Genomic DNA, 13,150 nt, shown 5'->3' on the forward strand with positions numbered 1-13,150 from the left:
TTGCTTAGATCTTTTTACCACATCTCTCTTACTTAGTGTGAGAACTACCTTGGAGAAAACAGCTAGATTTCCCCTGAACTGTCTCCACTGTTTGTGACAAGCTGCGATGAATGGCCATTGGACATGGGACTACACTGCTGCTGCTGAGCTTGGGACACTAGACCAGGTCCTTCTTTAAACTGCACAGAGTCCTCCTCTGCCTCCCGAGCTCTGGGCCACACAGCATCAGGGACGTGGAGGGATCTCTGACTGAGCTGCACTTCCAGGGGCACTTGGCTAGCAAGCCTCCAATTACCTGGAACTGTGTCGAATGCTGTGGGTTCTCAGAGCAGGGCGTCATTTTCAGACGCTCCCTCACCCGGTCTGTTTAGTCAGTAAAGAAGTCAGTGAGAAGAAAGCACAATATGGTTTTACCAGACCATAAAAATTCCCTTGGATCTTTCTTTATATGTTGGACATGGATGGGTTAAAAAAAGCTAGTCCCACGCTTTGTGATGATCTGTAGCCCTGGTTGGCTCCTTAGAACACAATGCTCAGAGAAGTTTTGAATTTGCCTTCCAGGGTCAAGTGGGTTTTCCTCTGGAAACTTGGGGACAATTTTGTACTTATTAATAGTGAGAATGCAGAGTAGGAAGTCTAGTTACTTTATCTGGATGCATCTCTTAAATCCTAGATTTTTTTTTTTTTTTGTGGTACTGGGGTTCCTGGAAACCCTTCTACCTCTAGGCTACACTCCCAAGACCCATTTTTATATTTTTATTTGGAAACAGGGTCTCTTAAGCCAGTGAGGCTGGCTTTGAATCTGCGCGATCCTCCTGTCTCTGCCTCCCAAGTGCGGGGATTACAAATGTGTGCCACCACGCCCGGCAAATCCTAGATTTTCTGAGTCATAGTAAGTAGTGAAAAGAAAATTCCTTCCCTCGTCTTTCTTTCTTTTTTAATCTTTCTTTCTTTCTTTCTTTCTTTCTTTCTTTCTTTCTTTCTTTCTTTCTTTCTTTCTTTCTTTTGTGGTACTGGGATGGATCCCAGGAGCATTCTACCTCTGAGTGACACCCCCAGCTCTATTTTTTATTCTTTATTTTGAAACAGGATCTCACTGAGTTGCAAAGGGCCTAAGTAGCTGAGGCTGGCTTCGAACCTGCGCAATCATCCTGTCTCAGCATCCCAAATGCTGGGATTTAAAGTGTGCACCACCACACCTGGCTCCCTTCCCTCATTTTTCTCTATTTTTTTCCTTTCTTTTTGGTACTAGGGATTGGATGCAGGGACATTCTACTTCCAAGCCATATCCTCAGCCCTATTTTTATTTTTGAAATAGGGTCTTGCTAATTTCCTATGGCCTTGAACCTGCCATCCTCCTGTCTCAGCTTCCCAATACTGGGATGATGTGTATGCCACCAGACCTGGCCCCTCCCATATTTATTTACTTTTGGTACTGGGTATTGAACCAGAGGCATTCTACCCCCAGGCTATACATCCAGCATGTTTTTATTTCTTATTTAGTTCTCACCAGGTTGCTGAGAGCCTCCCTAAATTGCTAAGGCTGGTTCTGAACCTGTGATTCTGCTGTCTTAGCCTCCCAAGTATATTTTTTACATTTTCTTAATGCACAGAATTATTTATTGACCTTTTAGTTGCTACAATATCAGTGATATATATTATGGTTGAAAAGATCAAAAGATATAGGGGTTATTACTACTGAGTTTGTTTTGGGGTCAACTTGATTTCTTTGAACTCTTAGCATTGTAATTTGCCTTTCTGGCTTGGCACACACTGACGGCACTGTGAGGGCTGCAGAACAGATGAGAAGGCGAGGTTCTCCAAGAAGTACAAGAACAGGGAAGTAGTAGAGGGGCCAGGACAGATGTTCTTCCAATGCCCGTACCCCAAGTGGCATCATTACGACAAACTTTAAAGTAACAGGTTGACCAGTGCCCATCAAGGCTAGGGTGAAAAGATGGAGAGGAACCAAGACTGTCGTCTTCTGTCTTTACCAATTAACCCTCATCTTTGGCACTGGATGTGTCCCTGGCTGAGGATCATTTTGAAGAGAACTGATCATTCCTGGCGGTTGTGAGTACCTATTGAAATCTAGCTCTCAGTATCTTCCGCTTGGCCATCCTAGTCTATGTCTTGGGAACAAACGTGTTCCGTCAGAACAAGCCCAGTCTGTCCACACTGCCGTTTTACTCTAAAATATAGCATGGGTCAGTCAGATTGCCAAAGTCTTTCTCAATCATCCCATTAAGAAGTTACTTCTTCACACAGACTTTCTTTACACCTAATTTATTCTAGTTTTTTCCCCCATTGGTCTTATCTCCATCTGGTGCATTTTTGTTTATTGTCTGTTTCATTCACTGAAATATAAGCTTCACAAGGGTAGGCTCATGAAGCTTTATTCTTTATTTTAAAACAGGGTTTCACTGAATTGCAAAGGGCCTCACTCAGTAGCTGAGGCTGACTTCGAACCCGCGGAATCTTCCTGTTTCAGACTCCCAAATGCGGGGATTACAAGCATGGGCTACCACGCCAGGCTAAGGGTTGACATCCTCCTCCCCCACCGGTGTCTGATAATAGTTTGAGGACAAAGACTGAGACAATAGTGCATCTCCTTGAAGATCTGTTCTTCTGTATAGCAGAGCTGAGCACATAGTAGGTGCATAAATCAAAATACGTTGAATCAGTATCATGTGACTTTTGTGTCCCAGTGCCTCTTTCACAGTGCTTGTTCAATAGACTTAATGCCTTGAAATCCAGTTATTTCAATAAAAGCTGAGCCTGGCACACTAGCCTTCCTCTTCTACACAACTTTCCATGAACTTGCTGTCAAGACACGGGGATGTATTTTTCCTTCAAGACACTTGTCTTTTATTAAGAACGAACACAAATACCCCTCCCATTAAAACCTGCTCAGCTTTGCCAGGTAGCTAGTTGCTTGTGTGGTAGCTAGGTCATGTCTCTGCAGAAGCAGATCAGTATTAATCTGCTTCTGTCAATCTCATCTGCTCGGCTCTGAGCTCCTAAAAGTAGGATTTTTCAGTCTTTACTCAAACCAAGCGCTCATTCATATAAAGGTAGTCATAGAATAAATGGTCGTCTGTACCCAAGGTTTGGGCAATTTCTACAAATGCTTTCTACAAATGCTTTCTTTTAATTTACCTTTAAGATACTAAATATCTTTGAGTTCCTCAATAAGTGCTCTGTGTATGAGTAAAATTAGCATTTCTAATTTACTCAGGAAAGGGTGTCCAGAGGTCAGGCTCGGTTTCCCAAGGTCAAGGAGGAAGCCTACGAGCGGCGCGCCGAGGCCTTCTGACCCCTGCCGGCCACCGTCGCCGCGTCCCCTGCGCGCCCCGCCCCCCGCGCCTGCGCATTGCCGCGCCGCCGTCCGCGTCTTCAGCCTGGAAGGACGTTGTGCGGAGGTGAGTCGGGTCGCGCTCGCGGCTCTCGCCTGGCTTCTCCCGGCGGCGGCCTCCGGCCTTTGCCTGCCTCGGCGTGGAGTCGCGACCCCGCGTCTGAGCGGGGCGCGGCCGGTGCTGCCCCGCGACCCCGGGAGGCCGAGCGGAGGCCGGCGGGAGGCAGCGGCGCCTGCGGAGCCGGGCCGCAGGGCGCGCGTCCCCGCGTCCCCCCGCGCGTCCTCGTGACCTTGGGCAGCGCCTCCGGCCTGCGGGGTCAAGCCGGGGTCGGGCCGGGGTCGGGCCGGGGTCGGGGCGAGGCCTGGGCCTCCTCGCCGCGGCCGCGTCTCCCGCGTTACGGTCGTTCACCCGCCGACCTCACTGGCCCAGTTCTTTTTCTTTTTTTCTTTTGCGGTGCGGGGATGGAACCCAAGGGCATTTCACCTCTGAACTACACCCCCAGCTTTATTCTTTTATTTCTTATCTTGAAACAGGGTCTCACTGAGTTGCAGAGGGCCTAAGTAGCCTAGGCTGGCCGCGAACCGCGATCCTCCTGTCTCAGCCTCCCGAATGCAGGGGCGACGAGCGTGCGCCACCACGCCCGGCTTCGCATTTTTTTTTTTAAATAACTGTCAATGCTGTAAATGAGTCTGCATTGGCAATTACCACCCTAGAGCTACTGCTTCTCCTTGCTGTAGTTGGGCGTTTTTTGTTTGTAGTCTTGGCCCACTGGTTACAAGTTGGGCCGTATTTACCGCGGTTGTTTGGGGGAGAGAGATGGAGCAGGTTAAGCCACTGTAAACATGTTAGGTTTTGTGGGAGGACTCGTTCCGGTGCCTCTAGGTAATAAAATGTATCATGCATGATAGATAATCTTGCTCAGTTCTAAGATTTTCTTTTATTCTTTTTTACGTATGAAGAACAATAACTACCATGGCTTCCGGTGCTTTGGCAAAACCCCAGATGCGGGGTCTTTTGGCCAGGCGTCTGCGGATTCATATCGTGGGAGCATTCATTGTCTCTCTGGGGGTTGCAACTCTCTATAAGGTACGTAATTTTTGTCCCCTTTGTGTTAAGGTATCAAAGTGCTTCTCTTTTAAAATTGTATTTTTATAACTAGATAAGAGGCCTTTAAAGAAACTATCCGGTGGTCCCCTCTCTTCCTGCAGTCACTTTCTTTTTTGTGGGGGGGAGGGGTTCTGGGTTGGAACCCAGGGGCATTGGACCTCCGAGCTACACCCCCTGCCCTATTTTTTATTCTTTATTTTGAAACAGGGTCTCATTAAGTTTACAAGGGCCTCACTAAGTAGCTGAGGCTGTTGGCAAAGCGAGATCCTCCAGTCTCAGCCTCCAGAATGTTGGGATTGCAAGTGTGCACCACCACGCCCGGCTCTGCAGTCACTTTTATTGTGATTTTGTGACTGGAACCATCCATTTCATGTACCCAGGTAACTTGTATTTCATGTTATCAGGCCAGAGAACAGCTGATTGAGTGGCATGAACAAATTATTTTTTCACAGTTCTGAAGACTAGAAATCTGTAGGCCTAATGTCTTCTGAGGCCTCTCTCCCTGACTTGCTAGATGACTGCTGTCTCTGTCTTCACCTGACCCTCTATGTGGGGATGCTGACTTTCCTCTTACAATGACAACAGGACCCTCTCCCCTAATTTGGAGTTTGTTTTTAATCTGATTACCTCTTTAAAGAGCTTGTTTTCAAATATGGCTATATTTTAAAGTTAGGACTTAAGTGCATAGTTTTGGGAAGACACAGCCCTGCCCTTAACACAGGCATAGGTTTGCAGAGGGGTGGGGAAGGCAGTTGTTCTGTGTGGCATTTTTAAGAGTTGTCACAGTGAGAAATATGTTTTTTTGCATCGCATGCACTGAAGCTCCTTCCTTGTGGCCTATTACTGGAAATTGGGAATTCGAGTGGGGATGGAACAGTACAGTTGACAGGTAGAAGGCTCTTGCTCCTTCAGATAGCGTGATTCTGTATATTTCTGTAGCACCTTCACTGGTGTGGCTTGACATTAGAATTTTTACTAGCTTTTATATGCAAGATGAGGTTTTAATATGTTATAACTCATGCATTGAAATCCATTGTCATGTGGAGAATAAAACCTTTGCCGTGTGACACAGACATGCGTTTGAATCCAACTCTTCCAGCCTCTTGCTAGCTAGTGCTTCTTCCAACCTTGATCAGTTCACTTAAACTCTATATTCCTCTCTTGAACCTTTGATTTATGTTTATCCCTTTCTTTTGTATCCAGAACAAAAACAGAATGAGCATTCTCCTTCCCTATCCTTGTCTTTGATGATGCCGCAACTAGCAAATTGAAAACTTCATTCTGTCTTACTAGTAGTCATCATCAGGTGGTGGCCCACGCTTGTAATCCTAGTACTTGGGAGGCTGAGCCAGGAGGTTCGCAGGTTTGAAGCCTGGACAACTTAGCTAAACCCTCTGCAACTTAAATGCGACCCTTTTTCCAAATAAGAAATAAAATCGGGCTTGGGGTTTAGCTTAGAGGTAGAATGCCTCTGGGTTCAATCCCCAGTGCCACACACAAAAAAAGAAAAAAGTAGTCATTATCGCTCAGGTGCTTTCACTCATTTATAAAATGGGTCAATACTTAGAGAAAGTGTGTGTGTGTGTGTGTGTGTGTGTGTGTGTGTGTGTGTGTAGTATAAGTCTGTGTATAGTATGTGCATATTAATGTGTATACATATATGTGCATATTAGCTATACAGAGTAATAGGTTTCATTATGTCATATTAGTACGTGCATATAACATACTTTGATTATTGCCAACCCCCTATAACTCTCCTTACTCTCCCCCATTCCCTTCCTTTTCTCGAATAGTCTCCCTTCTACTTTTAAGAGCTTATATGTTGTTGAAGTGTGGATCACCTCAAACTATTTTTGTCATATAGAAATTTCCTAGCCTGGCATGGTGGCGCACGCTTGTAATCCCCGCGCTTGGGAGGCTGAGACGGGAGGATTGGGCAGGTTCTAAGCCAGCCTTAGCTGGCTTAAGAGACCCTGTTTCCAAATAAAATATAAAATAGGTCTGAGAGTGTAGCCCGGAGGTAGAAGGCCCCTGGGTTCCATCCCCAGTACCACCACAAAAAAAAAAATAATAAATAAATAAATTTCCTGTGCCTTTCAGAGAAAGATGGTTACCAAATCAATCTCAAATTCCTTTGAAATTTATATTGTGGCTTGTATTTTCTCATGTCGTTGCTGGAGGGAAGGCTGTATTTATCTACTCAAACACCTTTTAGTTTTTTGGCCATCATCATTGACTCTTGCCAGTCTGTATATCTCTTACCAGATGTGCATATAAATAATAGATGTTAAAGGTATAAACTTTCCTTCAGCAAGGAGGGCCCCTCTATGTAGTTTCTATGAATCTATTTTTCTTTTCTTGCATCTTTGTTACCTCTTCTCCTTGTTTTAGGAACTGAATTCAAATTAAATAGACACATATGTAATTTACCCTTTTTTTTTTTGCGGGTCTAGGGAGATGGAACTCAGGGGCATTCCTCTGAGCTACGTCCCCTGCCTTTTTTCCCCCTTTATTTTGAAACAGGGTCTCACTAAGTTGCAAAGGGCCTCACTAAGTAGCTGAGGCTGTCTGTGAACCTCAATCCTCTGGTCTCAGCCTCCTGAATGCTGGGATTAGAGGTGTGGGCCACCACACCTGGCTACTAAGCATCTAATAATCTGAAAATACACACTTTAATGGGATTTGTTACTTTTTAGTTTGGTGTGGCTGAACCAAGAAAGAAGGCATATGCAGATTTCTACAGAAATTATGATTCCATGAAAGATTTTGAGGAGATGAAGAAGGCTGGTATCTTTCAGAGTGCAAAGTGATGTTGGAATATAAAGGTAATATAATTGTTTGAAGTTATTTTAAAAAGGTTTTAACTGTGGCAAAATGCAAATAAAATTTACTGTTTTAACCTTTTTTAGTGTGTAGTTCAGGAGTATTAACTGCCTTACTTTCACATTGTTATGTAACCAGTTTCCAGGCCTCTTTATTTTGTAAAACTGATACTGTATACCCACTAAACAACTCCCTCTTCTTCCCTTCAAGACCCTAGTAGCCACTGTTTTACTCTCTAGATTAGTCTCCTGTTGATACTCATATAAGTGTAATATGATACTTTACCTTTTTGTGGCTGGCTTAGTATGATATTCTTGAGGTTCATTCATGTTGTAGCATGTGTCAAAATCTTCTTTTGTTTGCATTTGTGCATGTATCTACAATACTGGGGATTGAAACAGGGGTGTTGTACATCTGAGCTACCCCTCTAGCCATGTTTTATTTTTGTTTTTTGTGTGTGATACTGGGATTGAACCCACGGACATACTATCTGAGCTATATCCCCAGCCCTATTTTATTTTTCATTTTTGAAATGGACTTGCTAAGTTAGCCTGCACTAATTTCGAACTTGTGATCCTCTTGTGTCAGCCTTCCAAATACTGGAATTATAGGCATGTGCCACCATGCCCTGCTAGAATTTTCCTCCTTTTTAAGGCTGATAATATTTTATTTTGTGCATATACCACATTTTTTTTATCCATCTGTCAGTAGACACTTGGATTGCTTTCACATTGGTTTTTATTTTGTTTGTTTGTTTTTGTACTGGGGATTTCTACCTCCCAGCTACACCCCCAGTCCTTTTCTTTTATTCTTTATTTTGAAGCAAGGTCTTACTAAGCAAAAGGCCTCACTAAGTAGCTGAGGCTGTCTGTGAACTGAGATCCTCTTGTCTCAGCCTCCCAAATGCTGGGATTAAAAGCATGTGCCACCACGACCAGCTGCTTTCACCTTTTGATTGTTCTGAATGAATACTTTGAAAAAGGCATACAGATGTCTCTTCAAGGAGCTTTCAGTTCTTTTGGATATATACACAGAAAATGGAATTGCTGAGTCATGGTAGTTTTAGTTTTTTTTTTAAAGGAATCGTATTCTTCCATGGTGGCTCTGCAATTTTATATTTCCACCAATAGTGCATGAGGGTCCCAGTTTTTCTACATTCTCACCAACATTTGTGGATTTTATTTTAGTAGTAGTCATTCTAAAGGGGTGAAATATTTTAGAGCATCATTTCATCTGCATATTGATCATTTGTATGGCCTTGTTGGGTATATTGGAGATTTTTTTAAAAATCCAGTTTGTTGCCCATTTTTTGAATTTGATTGAGTTGTAGGAGTTTTTATACACTCTGGAAATGAACTCCATATCAGATATAATTGATTTGCACATATCTTCTATTTTATAAGTTGCTTTTTAAGTCTGTTGATAGTATCCTTTGTAGTTTTATATATCCATTTTACTGATTTTCCCTATCGCCCATTTTGACTATTCACTTCAGTTGCATATAGTTATTCATAGTAGTCTCATCCTTTTTATATCTTTAAAATCAGTTGTAACATCCTTTTTTCTATTTTAAGTTTGACTAAAGATTTGTCTACCTATTGATCTTTTTAAAGAACCTATTCTTGGTTATACATTGTCCTTATTTTGGAAGGTGGGTACTAGATACTGAACCTAAGGACATTCTGTCTCTGAGTTATATCCCTAGCCCCCCATTTTTTATTTTGAAAGTGTCTTGCAAAGTTGCTGAGGCTGGCCCTCAATCTTGGATCCTCCTCTATCAGCGTCCCGGTCAGTACTTTGTCAGTTTTTAAAATCTCTCTCTCTCTTTTTTTTTTTTTCTTTGTGGGTCTGGAGATGGAACCCAGGGGCATTTGACCTCCGTGCTGTACCCCCTGCCCTATTTATTTTGAAACAGGGTCTCCCTAAGTTGTGAAGGGCCTCGCTAAGTAGCTGAGGCTGTCTGCGAACTATGATCCTTTGGTCTCAGTCTCCCAAATGCTGGGATTACAAGCTTGCGCCACCACGCCTGGCTTATCTTTATAATGTAATTCCTTCTTTCCTAATTTAGGGTTGTAGATTTGAAATTAAAAAAAAAATTATTGTGATTTCCTGTGTGACCCATTGGTTGTTAAAGAGTATATTGTTGAATTTCAACATATGTGTGGATTTTCTTTAGATTTCCAGTTTCATGTTAATTCTAATCAGAAAAGATACTTTGTATGATTTCCAGTCTCCTAAGATATGTCAAGACTTGTTTTGTGGCATAATATATGGTCTGGCCTGGAGAATGTTTGATGTGTACTTGAGAAAATTATGTATTGTTTAGTTTTTTTTGTGTGTGTGTGTGTGTGTGGTACTGGGGATGGAACCCAGTGGCATTCTACCTCTGAGCTACACCCCCAGCCCTATTTTTTATTCTTTATTTTGAAACAGGGTCTCACTAAGTTGCAAAGAGCCTCAGTAGCTGAGGCTGTCCGCAAACTGCGACCCTCCTATCTCAGATTCCCAAATGCTGGGATTACAGGCGTGCGCTACCACGCCCAGCTTTGGTGTATGTTTAATATGTTTATTCATCTGCAATATTCAGATCCTCTGTTTTCTTATTCAGTTTCTCTCTTATGGTAGTCTGTTGTTGAAAGCAGTGTTAAAAGTCCCATACTGTTACTATAGAAATTCCTATTTCTTCAGTTTGGTTGGTATTTATTTGCTTCATGTATTTGGGTCTCTGATGTTTTGTGCATATATATTTATAATTGTTGAATCTTGGTGATTTGGCCTTTTTATTCTTATATACTGTCCTCCTTTATTTCTTGTAGTATTTTTTTAATTAAAGTCTATTCTGTCTGTAGCTATTTTTGGTTACTGTTTGGAGCATCTTTTTGCATCCTTTTACTTTCAGCTTGTGTGTGTACTTATAAAGGGGTCTCTTATAGACATTGTATACTAGGTGGATCTTGATCTCTTGTTTTTTTTTTTTTTTGGTGTTACTGGGGGTGAAACCCAGAGGCTTTCTACCTCTGGGCTATACTCCCAGACCTATTTTTTATTTTATTTGGAAACAGGGTCTCATTAAGTTGCTGAGAGCCTCACTAAGTAGCTGAGGCTGGCTTTGAACCTGTGCGATCCTCCTATCTCAGCCTCCCAAGCGCGGGGCTGGTCTTGATCTCTTAATCTATTCTGCCATTCTTTATCTTTAGATTGAAGGATTTAATCAATTTATCTTTAAGGTAGTTACTAATAGGGAAAGCCATATTGTCATTTTGTTTTCTGTATATTTTACAGGTGTTTTTTTTTTTTTGTGTGTGTGTGTGTGTGGGTCTGGGGATGGAACCCAGGGGCATTCTACCTCCGAGCTATACCCCATGCCCTATTTTTTGTTCTTTATTTTGAAACAGGGTCTCACTGAGTTGCAAAGGGCCTCACTAAGTAGCTGAGGCTGTCTGCGAACCATGATCCTACAGTTTCAGCCTCCCAAATGCTGGGATTACAAGCATGTGCCACCATCCCCGGCTTCTTACAGATTTTTTGTCCCTCATTTGTTTTTGCTGTCCCTTGTGTTTAGTTGATTATTTTGTAATTTATTTCAATTCCCTTTTATTTCCTTATGTGCATGTAGCAAATTTAACTTGAGCTGCATACAGAAACTCTACTCCTTAATAGCTCCCTCAAGTTTGTTACTGATGTCACAAATTACATCTTTATATATTGTGCACTCATTAACATAGAATTATGGTTGTTTTGTGTGCTTTTTGCCTTTTAAACTCTATAAAAGAGTTAAAAATAGAGTTAGCAAAATTTGAATTACACAGGCTTTCATATTCTTTACTAAAGAACTTTATATTTTACATGGCTTCTAGTTGCGGAGTGTCCTTTTGTTTCTTTAGGCAGGTCTATTGATAATGTGATCTCCTTTGGTTTTTATTGAGAATGTCTTAATTTCTTTTTTTTTCTATCCAGCATGTTAAATATATCATCCCATAATCTTCTAGCTTCAACATTTTTTGTTGAGAAATTCATTGATAACATTTTAGTGTCTGCTTTGTAAGTCACATTTCTTTCTGACGTCAAGATTTCTCTTTGCCTTTGAGTTTCAGCAGTTTGAGAAAGTCATGGCATGAATCTCTTTGGATTTATCTTACTGGGAATTTGTTGAGCTTCATATATTTGTATCTGTTATTTCAAATGTTTTCAAATGATTTTCAGCTATGATTCTCCCAATAAGCTCTCTGTTTTTTTCTTCTGAGATTCCCTTAATACATATGTTGGCTCATTGATAGTGTTTTACAGATGCTTTAGGTTCTGTAACATTCTTTTTTCTTTGTTCTCATCAAATGATAATTTCAAATGACTGGTGTGCAGTCAGTCCTACACAGTGAAAGGTCATTTACTAAATTGATTTGAAAGGATATATCAAATACTTGATGAGACTCTTCACACTTTAGAATCTTGTGCACATTTTTAGCTTTATTCAAGCACAACCGAAAAAGGCGAGAGGGAACAAATTAAAGGTTCTCCTAGTCGCCTGGAGTTATGTCCTTTAAATCTGGCATTTTTTGGCATACATATATATATGTATATATATTTATCTAGATCTCTACGTGCAGAGACTATGTATGTATGTATGTATGTATGTATGTGTGTGTGTGTCTGTCTGTCTGTCTATCTATCCATCTTTTCCAAGATCTGGGTTGGTGAAAAGGCCTGTTGCACTGGTCTTAGATCAATCAGTTTGCTAAGTAACTCAAAGGTAATTTGGATTAAAAGTGGCTCTGGCCTAATGTAAGATTTGGTTCTACAGTTCTCAGTTTCTCAGTTATGTTAAGTAAATGTCTGAAATGCAGGTAGATGCATGTGCTAAGGAAGCAGTGTTTACTGCTTATTGTAAAATGGATGAACTTTAGTAGAAAAATAGAACTTCATTTTCCATGGTTGGGAAATTAGTATTTGTAATAATGGTTCAGAAGTTAATAAGTATGATCTTTATTTCTACCACAGACTGTTAGGTCCATTAGCATTGATACAGAATGACATGAAGGAATTTATATAATAGAAAATGACTTAAAGGGATGGCCTGTTAGAATACTTGTACAGGGAAAAGATCAAAGGAAATTTTAATAGTCATATTTATAGTATTTAATATACTGTTTTAACTTTGAAATTTTCGCATTTTCTGCAGTGGGCATGATGGGCTAATTTCTGTAATATTTTAGATTTTTACCCATTTTTATTTATGAGTTGGTTGAGATTTGGAGATGGGGAACAATTTGGAAGAGGTATATATATCAGAAGGAATTGGTGGTGGGAAAGTAGACTTGAGAAGGAAAAAAGCAGAATTTGTTAAATAAAGAGACAAGAGTAAGATGTCATATGTCCAAAATGGAAAAGATCCTTGTCAGAATGGGCCTCAGTTGGTCTCAAGGTGGATAAGTATTAAGTTTGTCATTAACTTAGCCTTTGTCTTTCTTTCTCATTAACTTTGTCTTTCTCTCTACAGAATTTCTTGGATTGGGTTCCATAGAAGTCACTGACTTGTGTTCCTGAACTATGAAACATGAATATGTGCTATAAAGAATAGTTTGTCTGGTAAATAAACAAAAAATACTATGAATAGTAGATGTTCTTTTTTGTGGGGGGCGGGTGCTGGGGATTGAACCCAGGGACGCACTCTGAGCTGTATCTCTAGCCCATTTTAAAAATATTTTTGTAGTACTGGGGATTGAACCCAGAGGCATTCTACCTCCGAGCTACACCCCCAGCCCTATTTTTTATTCTTTATTTGAAATGGTCTTAGTTGCGGAGGGCCTAGGTAACTGAGGCTGGTTGTGAACCTGCGATCCTCCTGGCTCAGCCTCTCGAGTACTGGG

At 41.2% G+C, this 13,150-nt stretch overlaps 1 protein-coding gene across 1 annotated transcript; it reads left to right on the top strand.

The window, feature by feature from the left end:
• Nucleotides 1-4,328: 4,328 nt before the first annotated feature.
• On the top strand, nt 4,329-12,894 carry COX6C (cytochrome c oxidase subunit 6C; the record flags this gene model as incomplete). The annotated part of the gene is made up of 3 exons (XM_080694445.1): nt 4,329-4,442; nt 7,160-7,288; nt 12,781-12,894. The coding sequence occupies 2 exons, from the start codon at nt 4,329-4,331 to the stop codon at nt 7,271-7,273; spliced, it is 228 nt and encodes a 75-aa protein (XP_080550571.1). The 3' UTR covers nt 7,274-7,288; nt 12,781-12,894.
• Between the last annotated feature and the right edge of the window lie 256 nt (nt 12,895-13,150).

The sequence above is a fragment of the Muscardinus avellanarius genome, assembly GCF_963383645.1.
Source record: "Muscardinus avellanarius genome assembly, chromosome: 4".
In the NCBI taxonomy this organism is placed as follows: Eukaryota; Metazoa; Chordata; class Mammalia; order Rodentia; family Gliridae; genus Muscardinus; species Muscardinus avellanarius.